Here is a 22,056-nt window from a genome sequence, read left to right as displayed (position 1 = left end):
TGGCTGTTTGCTTGTTTTTATTAGGGAAGCAGGTATGTAGGTAGATTTTACAATTTTTGTAAAGGAATTTCAATTTGATCTTCACGAATGTCTAATAAAGTGTTCATTGTGCATTTTTGTTGGTGTTTTTTTACCAGGTTGTTCATGCTCTTCCCTACTGCTGCACTTCTTCTTCTTTTTACTTTTCTGGTAAACTGCTTAAAAACAAAACAGAAACACATGTACATCTAATTTAAATCAATCAAGCAAATGCAAAAAGCGATCCAGACCAAAATCTAGATTATATATGCCACTGATTTTTAGCTTCGACCAACATTTATATATCCTTAAAAAGGATTAGTAGTTAAAAACTTCCGTCTTGTCTTACCTGTAGATGGGCCTTCTAGGGCAGGGTCATCATCTATGAAAGGAATAATAAAATACTGTAACATACAGTAGGCACTGCTTGGTCTAAATTAATTGAATCAAGCCTTGCTAAACATGCTAGTTAAATGAGATAAATGCCCATACCATCTGAGGTGCCTGGAAGATCCTCGACAGGTCGCCTAACTCGCTTTAGGGCTGTGGTATGAATAATATAGTTTACTATTAAGGTTTTGGTGTCACATGTTTATTTATATACAAGCATAAACTAGAGAAAACACCATGATGACTAGATCACATATCCATATTCTTTTAACCAATCTAATAATTATCTTTGGTCCATCAGTAGTCAGTTCTCAGCTCCACACACAGGAACTCAGTCCAAACATATCTACAGCCAGAAACCTCCTCTCTTCCTTCTCGACACTCACAGAGGCAGAAGTATCTAAACTTCTCCACTCCAGTCATCCTACCACCTGCCCTCTAGATTCCATCCCCTCTCACCTTCTCCAAACAATCTCTCCTACACTTTTACCAGCACTCACACACATCAACACATCTCTCAGCATGGGCATTTTCCCCACCACATTCAAGCAGGCTCAGGTAACCCCACTGCTTAAAAAAAAAACACATTAAACAATTCCCTTATAAATCGCTACAGACCAGTCTCTCTCCTTCCATTCATAGTGAAAACACTTGAACGAGTTGTTTTCAACCAAGTATCATCTTACCTCTCACAGAATAATCAGCTGGACCCCAAACAATCTGGTTTCAAGAAAGGCCATTCAACCGAGTCGGCATTACTGTCGGTTACCGAATCACTACGGATTGCTAAAGCTAATTCCAAATCATCAGTTATCCTTCTACTGGATCTGTCAACTGCATTTGACACTGTGAATCATCAGATCCTCCTGTCCACCCTCTCATCTCTGGGCATCACAGGAACTCTACTTCACTGGTTTGAGTCCTATCTCACAGGTAGGTCCTTCAGGGTTGCCTGGAGAGGGGAGGTATCCAAAGAGCATCAACTGACCACAGAGGTTCCTCAGGGTTCAGTTCTTGGACCCCTTCTCTTGGCCATTTACACTACATCACTGGGACCCATCATACAGGCACATGGTTTATCCTACCATTGCTATGCTGATGATACACCGATCTACCTCTCATTTCAACCAGATGATCCCATAGTAGCCACACAAATCTCAAACTGCCTGGTAGACATCTCAGCATGGCTTAAAGAACATCACCTACAGCTCAACCTGGCAAAGACTGAGCTTCTCGTCTTACCTGCCAATCTGACTCTACAGCACGACTTCACCAAACAACATGGTTCTTCATCAATTACCCCTTCGAGGTCAGTCAGAAATCTAGGAATAACCTTTAATGAGCATCTGACCTTCACAGACCACATCACAAAGACAGCTCGATCATGCAGGTTTGCACTGCACAACATCAGGAAGATCAGGCCCTTCCTAACTGAGCATGCAACAACTTCTCGCCCAGGCCTTGGTAATCTCTAGGCTTGATTACTGCAATGCTCTTCTGGCCGGTCTTCCATCATGTGCAACTAAACCTCTACAGATGATCCAGAATGCTGCAGCCCGTCTTGTCTTCAACGAGCCCAAAAGGTCCCACGTCACTCCTCTGTTCATCTCTCTGCACTGGCTACCACTCGCATCAAGTTCAAGGCATTGACGCTTGCTTACAGATCGACCACAGGCTCAGCTCCCTCCTACTTTCACTCGCTCCTACGAGTCTACATCCCTACCAGAAGCCTGCGTTCGGTCAATGAGCGACGGCTCATGGTACCATCACAGAGAGCCACAAAATCACTCTCCAGAACATTCCCATTCACTGATCCTTGCTGGTGGAATAATCTCCCCAACTTCATTCGGAATGCAGAATCCCTGACAGGATTCAAAAAGCTGCAAAAAACTCCTCCTAAACCCCTCCTTCCGAGTAATGTTGGAAACTTGTGTTTTGAGCACTTCTTGCGTTATTTGCCTTTCATGATGAATCGTTTACTGTATTCCTCACTTGTAAGTCGCTTTGGATAAAAGCGTCTGCCAAATTAATAAATGTAAATAAATGTAGCCTTGTTTGAATGATTGCTAGTCTTGACTAAAGTGTTGAGTGGCTGTTTGCTTGTTTTTATTAGGGAAGCAGGTATGTAGGTAGATTTTACCATTTTTGTAAAGGAATTTCAATTTGATCTTCACGAATGTCTAATAAAGTGTTCATTGTGCATTTTTGTTTGTGTTTTTTTACCAGCTTGTTCATGCTCTTCCCTACTGCTGCACTTCTTCTTCTTTTTACTTTTCTGGTAAACTGCTTAAAAACAAAACAGAAACACATGTACATCTAATTTAAATCAATCAAGCAAATGCAAAAAGCGATCCAGACCAAAATCTAGATTATATATGCCACTGATTTTTAGCTTCGACCAACATTTATATATCCTTAAAAAGGATTAGTAGTTAAAAACTTCCGTCTTGTCTTACCTGTAGATGGGCCTTCTAGGGCAGGGTCATCATCTATGAAAGGAATAATAAAATACTGTAACATACAGTAGGCACTGCTTGGTCTAAATGAACTGAATCAAACCTTGCTAAACATGCTAGTTAAATGAGATAAATGCCCATACCATCTGAGGTGCCTGGAAGATCCTCGACAGGTCGCCTAACTCGCTTTAGGGCTGTGGTATGAATAATATAGTTTACTATTAAGGTTTTGGTGTCACATGTTTATTTATATACAAGCATAATCTAGAGAAAACACCATGATGACTAGATCACATATCCATATTCTTTTAACCAGTCTAATAATTATCTTTGGTCTAGCCTTGTTTGAATGATTGCTAGTCTTGACTAAAGTGTTGAGTGGCTGTTTGCTTGTTTTTATTAGGGAAGCAGGTATGTAGAAAGATTCTAATTTTTTTGTAAAGGAATTTCAATTTGATCTTCACGAATGTCTAATAAAGTGTTCATTGTGCATTTTTGTTTGTGTTTTTTTACCAGCTTGTTCATGCTCTTCCCTACTGCTGCACTTCTTCTTCTTTTTACTTTTCTGGTACACTGCTTAAAAACAAAACAGAAACACATGTACATCTAATTTAAATAAATCAAGCAAATGCAAAAAGCGATCCAGACCAAAATCTAGATTATATATGCCACTGATTTTCAGCTTCGACCAACATTTATATATCCTTAAAAAGGATTAGTAGTTAAAAACTTCCGTCTTGTCTTACCTGTAGATGGGCCTTCTAGGGCAGGGTCATCATCTATGAAAGGAATAATAAAATACTGTAACATACAGTAGGCACTGCTTGGTCTAAATTAACTGAATCAAGCCTTGCTAAACATGCTAGTTAAATGAGATAAATGCCCATACCATCTGAGGTGCCTGGAAGATCCTCGACAGGTCGCCTAACTCGCTTTAGGGCTGTGGTATGAATAATATAGTTTACTATTAAGGTTTTGGTGTCACATGTTTATTTATATACAAGCATAAACTAGAGAAAACACCATGATGACTAGATCACATCTCCATATTCTTTTAACCAGTCTAATAATTATCTTTGGTCTAGCCTTGTTTGAATGATTGCTAGTCTCAACTAAAGTGTTGAGTGGCTGTTTTGGCCAGCTTGTTTTTATTAGGGAAGCAGGTATGTAGAAAGATTTTAACATTCTTGTAAGATTAATGTTTAATTGCTTTCCCACCTTGGGATGCATATACACCGATCAGGTATAACATTATGACCCCCTTCTAATATTATGTTGGTCCCACTTTTGCAGCCCCATACACAATAAACTGTGATACACTGTGTATTCTGACACCTTTCTATCAGAACCAGCATGAACTTGGAATGGACCACACAGGTCAGCATTCGCTCCCCACATGCATCAATGAGCCTTGGCTGTCTATGTTGCTGATTCACAACTGTTCCTTCCTTGGACCTATTTTGAAAGATACTAACCACTGCACACTGGGAACATCCACAAGAGCTGCAGTTTTAAAGATGTTCTCACCCAGTCGTCTAGCCATCACAATTTGGCCCTGTCAAACTCGCTCTTTACACTTACAAATTTTTCACAATTCTAACACATTAACTTTCTGGACAAAATGTTCACTTCCTGACGAATATATCCCACACACTAATAGGTGCCATGGAGAAGAGATAATCAGTTGTGACGGATCGTCTGCCTCTCCCGCGTAATTAGCGCCGCCCCGTCCCTTAATTCGCCAATTAGTAAACTTGACTTTAATGATTTGCCATTTGTATGTTTATATACTTTTACCAATTTCACTTTGTGTTAGTTGATCTGTCTCCTCAGCATCACTGTCATCACTTGGATTAGAATCGGTTAAGTCTAGGTTTTCTAACAAAAAACAAACAATTTGAGTGTTAAGTATAGCAAATGTCAGGAGCAAATAAAATTATCACATAATGACCATTCTGAAAACTATTACTTTGGTAAAGATATATTGTCTGTATGTACCTTAGCCTATACACTTGATAACCTTTACAATAAAATATACTATAAACCATACACTAAACAAAAATCAAATTTTAACTTTAATAGACTTACCTTCAATGTCAATTTCTTCTAGTGTTTTGCCTTGGAGACTTATAAGAGAACCTTTCTCCATGGCAAGTAGAAGTTTAGAAATTTTGGCCAGCTGGGTTGTAGCCTCTGGAAGCCTGTAATATTCTCTGTGGACACGTATGTCATGGCCCAAGAAGTCTGCTACTTGATCCAACTCATGGTTTTTTAGGTTCAGGACCTGAGACATAGTTGCAACATGTTTTCGCAACTGTGTTGACCGGAGGAGCTCAGGGTTCTGAGCACCACACTCATCTGCGTAAATCCTGAGACAGTCTTGTCCTCTATACGAAGTCAAACAGCTGGGTCTTGCAAAAAGAAATGTATTGTCTTGTGGAACTCCACACTCTTGTCTTTTGCTTGTGAGAAGTGTTAAAGCATCGACCATGTCTGGCGATAGCAATACTGCCACTTTACGCCCCTTTTTACCCCTAATTTCAACTCGATTAAAGTGTGCACAAAGTTTCTGCTCAAACGCTGTAAGGCCAACAGCAACATCTTTGTGAAGAGGAGCTGTGTCCCTCTCTAAGAAACTTTTTAAGTGCATCCTTGCAACTTCTCCTCCACGCCTTCGATTGAACAGAATAATTTTGGCAAGAGTCGATCTGCACAGTTCTCCATAGACCTTTGTTGATGCAGTCTTCTTCAAGTTGTCAGAAGCTAAATCAGCGACTGTCTCAAGATGTTGATGAAGACGCTGAACATCTTCAGTAAACGGGAGGGTGGATGGTTTATTAAAATTTCCTTCATGTAAAGTGGTTAAAGCTCCATGAGACACAAGTTCCGACCACTTAGAATTATACAACTTTTTGAAATTCTGGGTTGACTTAATCCTTGCATCATCTTCAGCCATTAACGCTCTACAGTGTATGATGTCACATAACTTGTTCAAAGAGTGACCCAGCTTAAGCGCAAGGCTTGGAGTGTGGTAAGTGTGTTTTGCTGCATCATACCCAGATACTCTTTTGACAGCCTGTATAACAATCCCAAAATGTTCAGGCTTAACAGCATCCTCAATCGTATGCAATGAAAATTGCGTTCTCAGGATCAACAAAAGTCTTCCAACCTCTCTTAGCTTCTGTCGGATGTAATCATATTTAGACGGATCTTGGCCATGTTTATTTAAAAATGATTGTGCCAGTTGTAGGATAGTGAAATCACTCCGCACAGCAGCAGAGATGTCATCATCTTTCATTGGTGTTAGGAGTTTCCAAACACTCTGTGAAGTTTTCTGACACAGAACTGAATCAGACATTGTCGCTAAAGCCAGTACCTTATTTCTTCCTGGTTGTTCCTGATCCACTGACTTAGAAGGACAGTTCCGTACATGTCTCCACAGATCTCTGCGTAGGAACATTGCATGGCAATACATGCAATTCACATAATCATTTGGATTGTAATTGTTCTTCGGTTTACGTTTGAGTTTTAATTGCCCAGATCCACTAGCTAAAACACTTGCATTATGTTCATAATTTCCTTTATTTCGTAGTTTGTCCAGCAGTTTCTTACGTTCCTTGGAATGCTTCGGCAAGGCCAGAGCCCTAGCAACATCCACATTTGTGTTTTCATGAATTTTTAAGTGTCTTGTGAATTTCGATTGGGGCTTTCCACAAATATAACAGTAATTCTTATGTACTGAAGTGGATATTGCAGAGGACGGTACTGATGGACCTTCCCCACATTCTGTGGTATCCTCAGCCTCTATATTTTCAATCCCTACTTTGAATACCTGCTCGCCTTTCCTGCATGACTTTTTCAGCTGTGCTGTGCAGACTGCATCTTCAGGTAGTGAATCTTTAACTAAGACGCTTTCTTGGCAGTCTACTTTGGAGAGTGGTTTAGGACACTCCAGTTCTGAAGACACCATGTCCGATTCCGAATCATCTGAAAAACTACTGGGAACATAGTTCTTATCTGAGTCCTCACTAAATAGTTCTTCTTCAGAATTCTATAATAGAAACAAATATTTATTCATTAAAAATATAGATATTTACAAACTTTAAAAATATATATATATATATTATTAGTGAACTATTCTTTTAAAGATTATTTGATAAAATTCACTTACTGATTTAAATGAGTCAGGGTAAGGCGTCACATTCTTGTTGTAGCAAGATTTATGCCAGAAACATGAGCAAACTAGATAGAATAATAAATCTAAATTAGATGGAATCTACCAAAAGGGTTGGGAAATTAATAAATTAATAGATAGTGGTAACACATTACCGTACACATTACAGTATCTTTTACTAGTCAAAACATAGTACTTACTCTTACACTTTACACCAATCCACTTAAATGCAGAATAGGGCCCACTACAGCTGGCACATTTATCCAAGCTTGACACAGCTGAATAAATTATGTCATGTTTGCAAATCTGTTGGGGAAAAAAAAACATCTTAAAATAAATTCTATTAAAATATTAAATTTAAATTAATCTGATTAACCCATCTCAAATAAAGTAAACTTAAAATAGATGTTAGAAGATTAACAAAAAGGTTTGGGGCTTAAATCAATTAAATATCATAACCAATGTAGGTTTTATCAGTAAAAAAATAATAATATTAGTAAATATTAATGGCCCAGTCTAGCTGTACTAAGATCTTCACCCAACCCCCACAACATGACATCAACAGTAATATGAGGACATTAAACACAACACATATCTCAATCTGACTGTAGTAACCTAAACCTGGATCTTCACCCAACCCCCACAACATGACATCAACAGTAATATGAGGACATTAAACACAACACATATCTCAATCTGACTGTAGTAACCTAAACCTGGATCTTCACCCAAGCCCCACAACATGACATCAACAGTAATATGAGGACATTAAACACAACACATATCTCAATCTGACTGTAGTAACCTAAACCTGGATCTTCACCCAACCCCCACAACATGACATCAACAGTAAATATGAGGACATTAAACACAACACATATCTCAATCTGACTGTAGTAACCTAAACCTGGATCTTCACCCAACCCCCACAACATGACATCAACAGTAATATGAGGACATTAAACACAACACATATCTCAATCTGACTGTAGTAACCTAAACCTGGATCTTCACCCAACCCCCACAACATGACATCAACAGTAAATATGAGGACATTAAACACAACACATATCTCAATCTGACTGTAGTAACCTAAACCTGGATCTTCACCCAACCCCCACAACATGACATCAACAGTAAATATGAGGACATTAAACACAACACATATCTCAATCTGACTGTAGTAACCTAAACCTGGATCTTCACCCAACCCCCACAACATGACATCAACAGTAAATATGAGGACATTAAACACAACACATATCTCAATCTGACTGCAGTAACCTAAACCTGGATCTTCACCCAACCCCCACAACATGACATCAACAGTAATATGAGGACATTAAACACAACACATATCTCAATCTGACTGTAGTAACCTAAACCTGGATCTTCACCCAACCCCCACAACATGACATCAACAGTAAATATGAGGACATTAAACACAACACATATCTCAATCTGACTGTAGTAACCTAAACCTGGATCTTCACCCAACCCCCACAACATGACATCAACAGTAATATGAGGACATTAAACACAACACATATCTCAATCTGACTGTAGTAACCTAAACCTGGATCTTCACCCAACCCCCACAACATGACATCAACAGTAAATATGAGGACATTAAACACAATTTGTGGTCCAATAAGGGAAACGCCTGTTTTACACTGCACGTGTAAGCAGTGTATTGATGATGTGGGAGCATAAAGGGTTTATTCACCATAGGAGAGAGTGATTGACCTGTGATGCAATCATTTTTCCTTTTTATCGTATTTGTGAATGTCCAATGAAATGTATAGCTTGAAGCCCTTCTCCTTTACTGTTGTTGATGTATGACTTATGTGTGGATGACTAAACACACTTTATTAACTGTAATACCAAGTGCATCTTGAATCGACTGAGTGAGAAGCGCCATTGTTCCCAATTAACGCAACATGCGCTGGATGGAACAAAGCTGGCTGAGATTTTAGCGGAAATATGTCATCGCCACGTACGCATATACCCCAATCAGCATGAGTAGCGCAATAAAAATAGACTTGGCTCTGAAATGATTCCTGCACTGCTGCTTACGCATGCTATGTGATTGCTCATAGGTGCCAAAAAAAGATGTGTTGCTTACACGTGCGGTGTGAAATGGGCGTAACTTTCTGAAGGACAGTGGCTCTCCAGGAGCAGGATTCATTTACCCTGATTAATACTATTATAGGTTACACACACACTTCACACTTACCATCTGTGAAGTTTTACTCCCATCTCCACAGACGAGTGAGGCAGGTTCTTCGGTCTCTGAAGTTACCTGCGTAGATTAACAACAAAGTATTAACAAATTAAATTATCAACATGATTGATAAACCATTTTAACAGAAACCTGTGTGTTTGAACGAGTATATAGACCTTATGCGCCAGAGAAACGAGGGCGCAGCCATCTTTAGAAAATTGTCTTTGAACTTCCATTTTGCGGTCGCTCTGTGTATTTCAATGGGATCGCTGTCCAGGAGTAACTAGCTTTTAAAGTGGATTTACTTAATGTAAAGTTAACGAAAGTTATCATGAGGATTGTAATGGTTGAAGCAGATGTCTTAACAAATGTCAGTAGACCGGGAAGATTTTAAAATGAGCCGTTCATTCATAAATACACAAGATCGCTGTGAAAATACAGACCGGAAGACAAAAGACAACGAGCGCAGTGCTGAAAAGGGTCGGGGCTACATAAGGTCTATATAGAATAAAACTACAAGACCCAGAATGCATTCACTTTTCATGAACACTTACCATCTGTGATGTTTTACTCCCATCTCCACAGACGAGTGAGGCAGGTTCTTCAGTCTCTGAAGTTACCTGCGTAGATTACCAACAAAGTATTAACAAATTAAATTCTCAACATGATTGATAAACCATTTAAACAAAAATATGAGGACATTAAACACAACACATATCTCAATCTGACTGTAGTAACCTAAACCTGGATCTTCACCCAACCCCCACAACATGACATCAACAGTAATATGAGGACATTAAACACAATTTGTGGTCCAATAAGGGAAACGCCTGTTTTACACTGCACGTGTAAGCAGTGTATTGATGATGTGGGAGCATAAAGGGTTTATTCACCATAGGAGAGAGTGATTGACCTGTGATGCAATCATTTTTCCTTTTTATCGTATTTGTGAATGTCCAATGAAATGTATAGCTTGAAGCCCTTCTCCTTTACGGTTGTTGATGTATGACTTATGTGTGGATGACTAAACACACTTTATTAACTGTAATACCAAGTGCATCTTGAATCGACTGAGGCCCTGTCCACACGGAGACGCGTTTAGCTGTATACGGACAAATTTTGTGTCGTATTGGCGTTTCGTCCACACGGATCCGGCGTTTTGAGAGACTGAAACCGCTATTTTTTGAAACCGGGTCCCAAAGTGGATAAATCTGAAAACGACACGCTTGCGTTTTCGTGTGTACAGCCAATCCGTATATTTTGTGAAACGATGATGTCATGTCGACTAGTCGGACACTGCTAGTCACGTAACAGCAACAACACCTGCCGACTGCTTGTATAAAAATATAGTATAATGCTGCAGAAGCTACTGAGCCTCTTTTATTACTTTATATATTATTTACTTAAATGTATTTTTATTGTATTTCTTTATATTTTTATTATGCTATGGTGCTGGTCTGTTGTCTGATTAAGACATTTTGTATTTTGTAGGGATGGGCATTTCAAACTAAAAAAATATTCGACGATCACTGGGAATTATTTGATTATTATTAGGCTGTTCAAAAAACGCACATGCTCGCAGGCACAACGGCGCTCGCTCAAATTCCACTCCGACATTACATTTCTCAGTAAGCCTGTTGTAGCCATTAAATAAAATGTATTTAGTTTCATATGTATGTTTAAATAATATGTTATTTTTTATTTCATCTATGTTGATTTATGAAAGTGAACAGCATGAGTAATCATAAGATGCGCAATATAGCGGGAGACATAATTTTGACCACATTAAGTTTTGTTTTATATAAAGCTGGTTGGTATAAAGCCTTTCTTTAAAGTGAATTTCGTTTTGTATAAATTGTATCTTAATTTTAATCAAAGTTTCATCAACCAATTGCCTGGATTTAATAAATATGAAGCAAATATAGCTGACAATATAATCATGACATGGACGCGCCGGCGCAATATAACTTGCATTGCTCGTGAACTGGAACTCGTCTCATAAATTAACCGAAACTCAGAAATATATAGAATGCTTGAAATGTCTACTTTTAAACTGTTAAAATGTCTCCTTGCTATATTTGACTCATTCATTACTTTTGCCGGTTCTTTGTGGCAAGCTTTATGAGTCCGATAACTAATTGAATATCGTGATTCGTGACTCATCCCTATTGTACCAGGCCATTTATGGTTGTTCATATTGTTTAATAAAGTTCTTGGTAAAAAAAGAAAAGAAGAAGCTACTGTGTAATATTATTGTATACAGCGCGCAAGGTTATGCGCATGCTCAAAGTCTTCTTCTCCGTTTTTATTGTATCTATATGGCAGAATTACAGCGCTACATACTGGTCTGGGATGTATACTACATCGTTTTGAGTCGGTTTCAGTGGTTTCGTGTGTACGCAGATATTTCTTGAGACGACGCCGTGTTTACGGAATTATTTTTTAGAACGAGGCAAAAAAAAACATCGGATAGGGAAAGCTCTGGCTTCGTGTGGATGTGGCCTGAGTGAGAAGCGCCATTGTTCCCTATTAACGCAACATGCGCTGGATGGAACAAAGCTGGCTGAGATTTTAGCGGAAATATGTCATCGCCACGTACGCATATACCCCAATCAGCATGAGTAGCGCAATAAAAATAGACTTGGCTCTGAAATGATGCCTGCACTGCTGCTTACACATGCTATGTGATTGCTCATAGGTGCCAAAAAAAGATGTGTTGCTTACACGTGCGGTGTGAAATGGGCGTAACTTTCTGAAGGACAGTGGCTCTCCAGGAGCAGGATTCATTTACCCTGATTAATACCATTATAGGTTACACACACACTTCACACTTACCATCTGTGAAGTTTTACTCCCATCTCCACAGACGAGTGAGGCAGGTTCTTTAGTCTCTGAAGTTACCTGCGTAGATTAACAACAAAGTATTAACAAATTAAATTATCAACATGATTGATAAACCATTTTAACAGAAACCTGTGTGTTTGAACGAGTATATAGACCTTATGCGCCAGAGAAACGAGGGCGCAGCCATCTTTAGAAAATTGTCTTTGAACTTCCGTTTTGCGGTCGCTCTGTGTATTTCAATGGGATCGCTGTCCAGGAGTAACTAGCTTTTAAAGTGGATTTACTTAATGTAAAGTTAACGTAAGTTATCATGAGGATTGTAATGGTTGAAGCAGATGTCTTAACAAATGTCAGTAGACCGGGAAGATTTTAAAATGAGCCGTTCATTCATAAATACACAAGATCGCTGTGAAAATACAGACCGGAAGACAAAAGACAACGAGCGCAGTGCTGAAAAGGGGCGGGGCTACATAAGGTCTATATAGAATAAAACTACAAGACCCAAAATGCATTCACTTTTCATGAACACTTACCATCTGTGATGTTTTACTCCCATCTCCACAGACGAGTGAGGCAGGTTCTTCAGTCTCTGAAGTTACCTGCGTAGATTACCAACAAAATATTAACAAATTAAATTCTCAACATGATTGATAAACCATTTAAACAAAAATATGAGGACATTAAACACAACACATATCTCAATCTGACTGTAGTAACCTAAACCTGGATCTTCACCCAACCCCCACAACATGACATCAACAGTAAATATGAGGACATTAAACACAACACATATCTCAATCTGACTGTAGTAACCTAAACCTGGATCTTCACCCAACCCCCACAACATGACATCAACAGTAAATATGAGGACATTAAACACAACACATATCTCAATCTGACTGTAGTAACCTAAACCTGGATCTTCACCCAACCCCCACAACATGACATCAACAGTAAATACGAGGACATTAAACACAACACATATCTCAATCTGACTGCAGTAACCTAAACCTGGATCTTCACCCAACCCCCACAACATGACATCAACAGTAAATATGAGGACATTAAACACAATTTGTGGTCCAATAAGGGAAACGCCTGTTTTACACTGCACGTGTAAGCAGTGTATTGATGATGTGGGAGCATAAAGGGTTTATTCACCATAGGAGAGAGTGATTGACCTGTGATGCAATCATTTTTCCTTTTTATCGTATTTGTGAATGTCCAATGAAATGTATAGCTTGAAGCCCTTCTCCTTTACGGTTGTTGATGTATGACTTATGTGTGGATGACTAAACACACTTTATTAACTGTAATACCAAGTGCATCTTGAATCGACTGAGTGAGAAGCGCCATTGTTCCCTATTAACGCAACATGCGCTGGATGGAACAAAGCTGGCTGAGATTTTAGCGGAAATATGTCATCGCCACGTACGCATATACCCCAATCAGCATGAGTAGCGCAATAAAAATAGACTTGGCTCTGAAATGATTCCTGCACTGCTGCTTACGCATGCTATGTGATTGCTCATAGGTGCCAAAAAAAGATGTGTTGCTTACACGTGCGGTGTGAAATGGGCGTAACTTTCTGAAGGACAGTGGCTCTCCAGGAGCAGGATTCATTTACCCTGATTAATACTATTATAGGTTACACACACACTTCACACTTACCATCTGTGAAGTTTTACTCCCATCTCCACAGACGAGTGAGGCAGGTTCTTCGGTCTCTGAAGTTACCTGCGTAGATTAACAACAAAGTATTAACAAATTAAATTATCAACATGATTGATAAACCATTTTAACAGAAACCTGTGTGTTTGAACGAGTATATAGACCTTATGCGCCAGAGAAACGAGGGCGCAGCCATCTTTAGAAAATTGTCTTTGAACTTCCGTTTTGCGGTCGCTCTGTGTATTTCAATGGGATCGCTGTCCAGGAGTAACTAGCTTTTAAAGTGGATTTACTTAATGTAAAGTTAACGAAAGTTATCATGAGGATTGTAATGGTTGAAGCAGATGTCTTAACAAATGTCAGTAGACCGGGAAGATTTTAAAATGAGCCGTTCATTCATAAATACACAAGATCGCTGTGAAAATACAGACCGGAAGACAAAAGACAACGAGCGCAGTGCTGAAAAGGGGCGGGGCTACATAAGGTCTATATAGAATAAAACTACAAGACCCAAAATGCATTCACTTTTCATGAACACTTACCATCTGTGATGTTTTACTCCCATCTCCACAGACGAGTGAGGCAGGTTCTTCAGTCTCTGAAGTTACCTGCGTAGATTACCAACAAAGTATTAACAAATTAAATTCTCAACATGATTGATAAACCATTTAAACAAAAATATGAGGACATTAAACACAACACATATCTCAATCTGACTGTAGTAACCTAAACCTGGATCTTCACCCAACCCCCACAACATGACATCAACAGTAAATATGAGGACATTAAACACAACACATATCTCAATCTGACTGTAGTAACCTAAACCTGGATCTTCACCCAACCCCCACAACATGACATCAACAGTAATATGAGGACATTAAACACAATTTGTGGTCCAATAAGGGAAACGCCTGTTTTACACTGCACGTGTAAGCAGTGTATTGATGATGTGGGAGCATAAAGGGTTTATTCACCATAGGAGAGAGTGATTGACCTGTGATGCAATCATTTTTCCTTTTTATCGTATTTGTGAATGTCCAATGAAATGTATAGCTTGAAGCCCTTCTCCTTTACGGTTGTTGATGTATGACTTATGTGTGGATGACTAAACACACTTTATTAACTGTAATACCAAGTGCATCTTGAATCGACTGAGGCCCTGTCCACACGGAGACGCGTTTAGCTGTATACGGACAAATTTTGTGTCGTATTGGCGTTTCGTCCACACGGATCCGGCGTTTTGAGAGACTGAAACCGCTATTTTTTGAAACCGGGTCCCAAAGTGGATAAATCTGAAAACGACACGCTTGCGTTTTCGTGTGTACAGCCAATCCGTATATTTTGTGAAACGATGATGTCATGTCGACTAGTCGGACACTGCTAGTCACGTAACAGCAACAACACCTGCCGACTGCTTGTATAAAAATATAGTATAATGCTGCAGAAGCTACTGAGCCTCTTTTATTACTTTATATATTATTTACTTAAATGTATTTTTATTGTATTTCTTTATATTTTTATTATGCTATGGTGCTGGTCTGTTGTCTGATTAAGACATTTTGTATTTTGTAGGGATGGGCATTTCAAACTAAAAAAATATTCGACGATCACTGGGAATTATTTGATTATTATTAGGCTGTTCAAAAAACGCACATGCTCGCAGGCACAACGGCGCTCGCTCAAATTCCACTCCGACATTACATTTCTCAGTAAGCCTGTTGTAGCCATTAAATAAAATGTATTTAGTTTCATATGTATGTTTAAATAATATGTTATTTTTTATTTCATCTATGTTGATTTATGAAAGTGAACAGCATGAGTAATCATAAGATGCGCAATATAGCGGGAGACATAATTTTGACCACATTAAGTTTTGTTTTATATAAAGCTGGTTGGTATAAAGCCTTTCTTTAAAGTGAATTTCGTTTTGTATAAATTGTATCTTAATTTTAATCAAAGTTTCATCAACCAATTGCCTGGATTTAATAAATATGAAGCAAATATAGCTGACAATATAATCATGACATGGACGCGCCGGCGCAATATAACTTGCATTGCTCGTGAACTGGAACTCGTCTCATAAATTAACCGAAACTCAGAAATATATAGAATGCTTGAAATGTCTACTTTTAAACTGTTAAAATGTCTCCTTGCTATATTTGACTCATTCATTACTTTTGCCGGTTCTTTGTGGCAAGCTTTATGAGTCCGATAACTAATTGAATATCGTGATTCGTGACTCATCCCTATTGTACCAGGCCATTTATGGTTGTTCATATTGTTTAATAAAGTTCTTGGTAAAAAAAGAAAAGAAGAAGCTACTGTGTAATATTATTGTATACAGCGCGCAAGGTTATGCGCATGCTCAAAGTCTTCTTCTCCGTTTTTATTGTATCTATATGGCAGAATTACAGCGCTACATACTGGTCTGGGATGTATACTACATCGTTTTGAGTCGGTTTCAGTGGTTTCGTGTGTACGCAGATATTTCTTGAGACGACGCCGTGTTTACGGAATTATTTTTTAGAACGAGGCAAAAAAAAACATCGGATAGGGAAAGCTCTGGCTTCGTGTGGATGTGGCCTGAGTGAGAAGCGCCATTGTTCCCTATTAACGCAACATGCGCTGGATGGAACAAAGCTGGCTGAGATTTTAGCGGAAATATGTCATCGCCACGTACGCATATACCCCAATCAGCATGAGTAGCGCAATAAAAATAGACTTGGCTCTGAAATGATGCCTGCACTGCTGCTTACGCATGCTATGTGATTGCTCATAGGTGCCAAAAAAAGATGTGTTGCTTACACGTGCGGTGTGAAATGGGCGTAACTCTCTGAAGGACAGTGGCTCTCCAGGAGCAGGATTCATTTACCCTGATTAATACCATTATAGGTTACACACACACTTCACACTTACCATCTGTGAAGTTTTACTCCCATCTCCACAGACGAGTGAGGCAGGTTCTTCGGTCTCTGAAGTTACCTGCGTAGATTAACAACAAAGTATTAACAAATTAAATTATCAACATGATTGATAAACCATTTTAACAGAAACCTGTGTGTTTGAACGAGTATATAGACCTTATGCGCCAGAGAAACGAGGGCGCAGCCATCTTTAGAAAATTGTCTTTGAACTTCCGTTTTGCGGTCGCTCTGTGTATTTCAATGGGATCGCTGTCCAGGAGTAACTAGCTTTTAAAGTGGATTTACTTAATGTAAAGTTAACGAAAGTTATCATGAGGATTGTAATGGTTGAAGCAGATGTCTTAACAAATGTCAGTAGACCGGGAAGATTTTAAAATGAGCCGTTCATTCATAAATACACAAGATCGCTGTGAAAATACAGACCGGAAGACAAAAGACAACGAGCGCAGTGCTGAAAAGGGGCGGGGCTACATAAGGTCTATATAGAATAAAACTACAAGACCCAAAATGCATTCACTTTTCATGAACACTTACCATCTGTGATGTTTTACTCCCATCTCCACAGACGAGTGAGGCAGGTTCTTCAGTCTCTGAAGTTACCTGCGTAGATTACCAACAAAATATTAACAAATTAAATTCTCAACATGATTGATAAACCATTTAAACAAAAATATGAGGACATTAAACACAACACATATCTCAATCTGACTGTAGTAACCTAAACCTGGATCTTCACCCAACCCCCACAACATGACATCAACAGTAAATATGAGGACATTAAACACAACACATATCTCAATCTGACTGCAGTAACCTAAACCTGGATCTTCACCCAACCCCCACAACATGACATCAACAGTAATATGAGGACATTAAACACAATTTGTGGTCCAATAAGGGAAACGCCTGTTTTACACTGCACGTGTAAGCAGTGTATCGATGATGTGGGAGCATAAAGGGTTTATTCACCATAGGAGAGAGTGATTGACCTGTGATGCAATCATTTTTCCTTTTTATCGTATTTGTGAATGTCCAATGAAATGTATAGCTTGAAGCCCTTCTCCTTTACTGTTGTTGATGTATGACTTATGTGTGGATGACTAAACACACTTTATTAACTGTAATACCAAGTGCATCTTGAATCGACTGAGTGAGAAGCGCCATTGTTCCCAATTAACGCAACATGCGCTGGATGGAACAAAGCTGGCTGAGATTTTAGCGGAAATATGTCATCGCCACGTACGCATATACCCCAATCAGCATGAGTAGCGCAATAAAAATAGACTTGGCTCTGAAATGATGCCTGCACTGCTGCTTACGCATGCTATGTGATTGCTCATAGGTGCCAAAAAAAGATGTGTTGCTTACACGTGCGGTGTGAAATGGGCGTAACTTTCTGAAGGACAGTGGCTCTCCAGGAGCAGGATTCATTTACCCTGATTAATACCATTATAGGTTACACACACACTTCACACTTACCATCTGTGAAGTTTTACTCCCATCTCCACAGACGAGTGAGGCAGGTTCTTTAGTCTCTGAAGTTACCTGCGTAGATTAACAACAAAGTATTAACAAATTAAATTATCAACATGATTGATAAACCATTTTAACAGAAACCTGTGTGTTTGAACGAGTATATAGACCTTATGCGCCAGAGAAACGAGGGCGCAGCCATCTTTAGAAAATTGTCTTTGAACTTCCATTTTGCGGTCGCTCTGTGTATTTCAATGGGATCGCTGTCCAGGAGTAACTAGCTTTTAAAGTGGATTTACTTAATGTAAAGTTAACGTAAGTTATCATGAGGATTGTAATGGTTGAAGCAGATGTCTTAACAAATGTCAGTAGACCGGGAAGATTTTAAAATGAGCCGTTCATTCATAAATACACAAGATCGCTGTGAAAATACAGACCGGAAGACAAAAGACAACGAGCGCAGTGCTGAAAAGGGGCGGGGCTACATAAGGTCTATATAGAATAAAACTACAAGACCCAGAATGCATTCACTTTTCATGAACACTTACCATCTGTGATGTTTTACTCCCATCTCCACAGACGAGTGAGGCAGGTTCTTCAGTCTCTGAAGTTACCTGCGTAGATTACCAACAAAATATTAACAAATTAAATTCTCAACATGATTGATAAACCATTTAAACAAAAATATGAGGACATTAAACACAACACATATCTCAATCTGACTGTAGTAACCTAAACCTGGATCTTCACCCAACCCCCACAACATGACATCAACAGTAAATATGAGGACATTAAACACAACACATATCTCAATCTGACTGTAGTAACCTAAACCTGGATCTTCACCCAACCCCCACAACATGACATCAACAGTAAATATGAGGACATTAAACACAACACATATCTCAATCTGACTGCAGTAACCTAAACCTGGATCTTCACCCAACCCCCACAACATGACATCAACAGTAAATATGAGGACATTAAACACAACACATATCTCAATCTGACTGCAGTAACCTAAACCTGGATCTTCACCCAACCCCCACAACATGACATCAACAGTAAATATGAGGACATTAAACACAACACATATCTCAATCTGACTGCAGTAACCTAAACCTGGATCTTCACCCAACCCCCACAACATGACATCAACAGTAAATATGAGGACATTAAACACAACACATATCTCAATCTGACTGCAGTAACCTAAACCTGGATCTTCACCCAACCCCCACAACATGACATCAACAGTAATATGAGGACATTAAACACAACACATATCTCAATCTGACTGTAGTAACCTAAACCTGGATCTTCACCCAACCCCCACAACATGACATCAACAGTAAATATGAGGACATTAAACACAACACATATCTCAATCTGACTGTAGTAACCTAAACCTGGATCTTCACCCAACCCCCACAACATGACATCAACAGTAAATATGAGGACATTAAACACAATTTGTGGTCCAATAAGGGAAACGCCTGTTTTACACTGCACGTGTAAGCAGTGTATTGATGATGTGGGAGCATAAAGGGTTTATTCACCATAGGAGAGAGTGATTGACCTGTGATGCAATCATTTTTCCTTTTTATCGTATTTGTGAATGTCCAATGAAATGTATAGCTTGAAGCCCTTCTCCTTTACTGTTGTTGATGTATGACTTATGTGTGGATGACTAAACACACTTTATTAACTGTAATACCAAGTGCATCTTGAATCGACTGAGTGAGAAGCGCCATTGTTCCCTATTAACGCAACATGCGCTGGATGGAACAAAGCTGGCTGAGATTTTAGCGGAAATATGTCATCGCCACGTACGCATATACCCCAATCAGCATGAGTAGCGCAATAAAAATAGACTTGGCTCTGAAATGATTCCTGCACTGCTGCTTACGCATGCTATGTGATTGCTCATAGGTGCCAAAAAAAGATGTGTTGCTTACACGTGCGGTGTGAAATGGGCGTAACTTTCTGAAGGACAGTGGCTCTCCAGGAGCAGGATTCATTTACCCTGATTAATACCATTATAGGTTACACACACACTTCACACTTACCATCTGTGAAGTTTTACTCCCATCTCCACAGACGAGTGAGGCAGGTTCTTTAGTCTCTGAAGTTACCTGCGTAGATTAACAACAAAGTATTAACAAATTAAATTATCAACATGATTGATAAACCATTTTAACAGAAACCTGTGTGTTTGAACGAGTATATAGACCTTATGCGCCAGAGAAACGAGGGCGCAGCCATCTTTAGAAAATTGTCTTTGAACTTCCGTTTTGCGGTCGCTCTGTGTATTTCAATGGGATCGCTGTCCAGGAGTAACTAGCTTTTAAAGTGGATTTACTTAATGTAAAGTTAACGAAAGTTATCATGAGGATTGTAATGGTTGAAGCAGATGTCTTAACAAATGTCAGTAGACCGGGAAGATTTTAAAATGAGCCGTTCATTCATAAATACACAAGATCGCTGTGAAAATACAGACCGGAAGACAAAAGACAACGAGCGCAGTGCTGAAAAGGGGCGGGGCTACATAAGGTCTATATAGAATAAAACTACAAGACCCAGAATGCATTCACTTTTCATGAACACTTACCATCTGTGATGTTTTACTCCCATCTCCACAGACGAGTGAGGCAGGTTCTTCAGTCTCTGAAGTTACCTGCGTAGATTACCAACAAAGTATACTTTAATTATTAAATAACACAAATTCAACATTTAATCAACATGATTAAAGCTTATGTTTGAATAATTGTTTAGAGCCAAATAACATTTAAGAAATAAGTGTTATCTTTACCTGGTGTCTCCATGGCCATTCAGAATCCCCATAGTTATAACTGATTTCTTCCCCAGGAGTTATGTCCTTTATAGCAAATAAACACAAATGGGGTTTTTTGTCCACTGTGATCATTTTCATTTTGCTGTTGGGGTCCACGTGATCATCATTCACAAGGCGCCCTAAAGAGCCATCTTCTTTGGCAGCATCAACCCTGAAACATTAAAAAACACAATGCTACTATAACTAAAGGTATAATAACAGATTCAATTACACAATACGTAAATGCAAGTCACTAGTTTACTATTACTGTTGCTATTACTTGCAGAAAATGCAGTTTGTATTTCTGGTTGACTTACAACTCCATATATTTGTAAGACATTGTGCATTAAATAAAGCCATATACATACCATAATTGTTTTCCATTAAAACGGAATTCAAATAAAAACACTTCGAGTGAATTGTCATATATTTTGAGTCTTCTTTCATATTCTTCTTTATGTATGACCTCTCCTCGATACTCAATCAGAAAATCTCCTTTATGAAAGTGAGAAGTGGTGAACACTCCTCGACCTAACAAAGAATTAGTCTGATTAGTCAGAGAAAAGTTTTAACTAAAGATTTAGAGCAGGGTTGGAAATCCCTGACTTAAACATAGGTCTGTGTTACTTACCTTTGAATGAATTTATATGTTTTGCTACAAATCCACCCTTGTCTTTACACATTGATGCATGATATACAGCCTCCTCTTCTGTTTTTTTTTTACCTCTCCTGGGCCTTATTCCTGCCATTTTCTACAAAGGTCCAGAAAAGCAAGTATTTTTTTTGTGATTTATTGTTTTATACATAAAATCATCTTACATAATGAAAGAAACATTCTGTGAAAACATATCCTTGATATTTTTAATACTGAATAATACTGAACGTAATGATTTGACAGACAGCGTTACATATGAAGCTGAAAAATTAAAGACCTGAAACCTTAAGAAACATTATTTATAGCCTAACTCATAGCGATCTATAGTAAGCTCAGACTACATAAAATGACAACATTAAAGTTATCATACAGTTACAGAAGCTGTTACATT

General features: G+C 38.7%; 2 protein-coding genes across 24 annotated transcripts in view; one reads left to right on the top strand and one right to left on the bottom strand.

Moving 5' to 3' along the window:
* eps8a (EGFR pathway substrate 8a, signaling adaptor) overlaps positions 1-22,056 on the top strand; it is a 73,034-nt gene that overhangs the window by 38,323 nt on the left and 12,655 nt on the right. The gene's annotated exons all lie outside the window — the stretch shown is intronic.
* On the bottom strand, positions 82-21,897 carry LOC307004892 (uncharacterized protein; the record flags this gene model as incomplete). The annotated part of the gene is made up of 28 exons (XM_079624452.1): positions 21,642-21,897; positions 21,379-21,541; positions 20,990-21,182; positions 20,789-20,854; positions 20,247-20,312; positions 18,726-18,791; positions 18,184-18,249; positions 17,239-17,304; positions 16,697-16,762; positions 14,320-14,385; positions 13,778-13,843; positions 12,640-12,705; positions 12,098-12,163; positions 9,817-9,882; positions 9,275-9,340; positions 7,239-7,344; positions 7,036-7,106; positions 4,953-6,915; positions 4,662-4,742; positions 3,754-3,804; positions 3,611-3,643; positions 3,378-3,440; positions 3,008-3,058; positions 2,865-2,897; positions 2,632-2,694; positions 511-561; positions 368-400; positions 82-197 (listed from the first exon to the last, which is right to left on the bottom strand). Exons 1-28 carry the CDS (start codon positions 21,757-21,759, stop codon positions 82-84), a joined length of 3,981 nt encoding a protein of 1,326 aa, XP_079480578.1. The 5' UTR covers positions 21,760-21,897.

Source organism: Phoxinus phoxinus, assembly GCF_949152265.1.
Source record: "Phoxinus phoxinus genome assembly, chromosome: 9".
NCBI classification, from domain to species: Eukaryota; Metazoa; Chordata; class Actinopteri; order Cypriniformes; family Leuciscidae; genus Phoxinus; species Phoxinus phoxinus.
The sequence above is the reverse complement of the archived record's forward strand: the minus strand, read 5'-3'. Positions and strand labels throughout refer to the sequence as shown.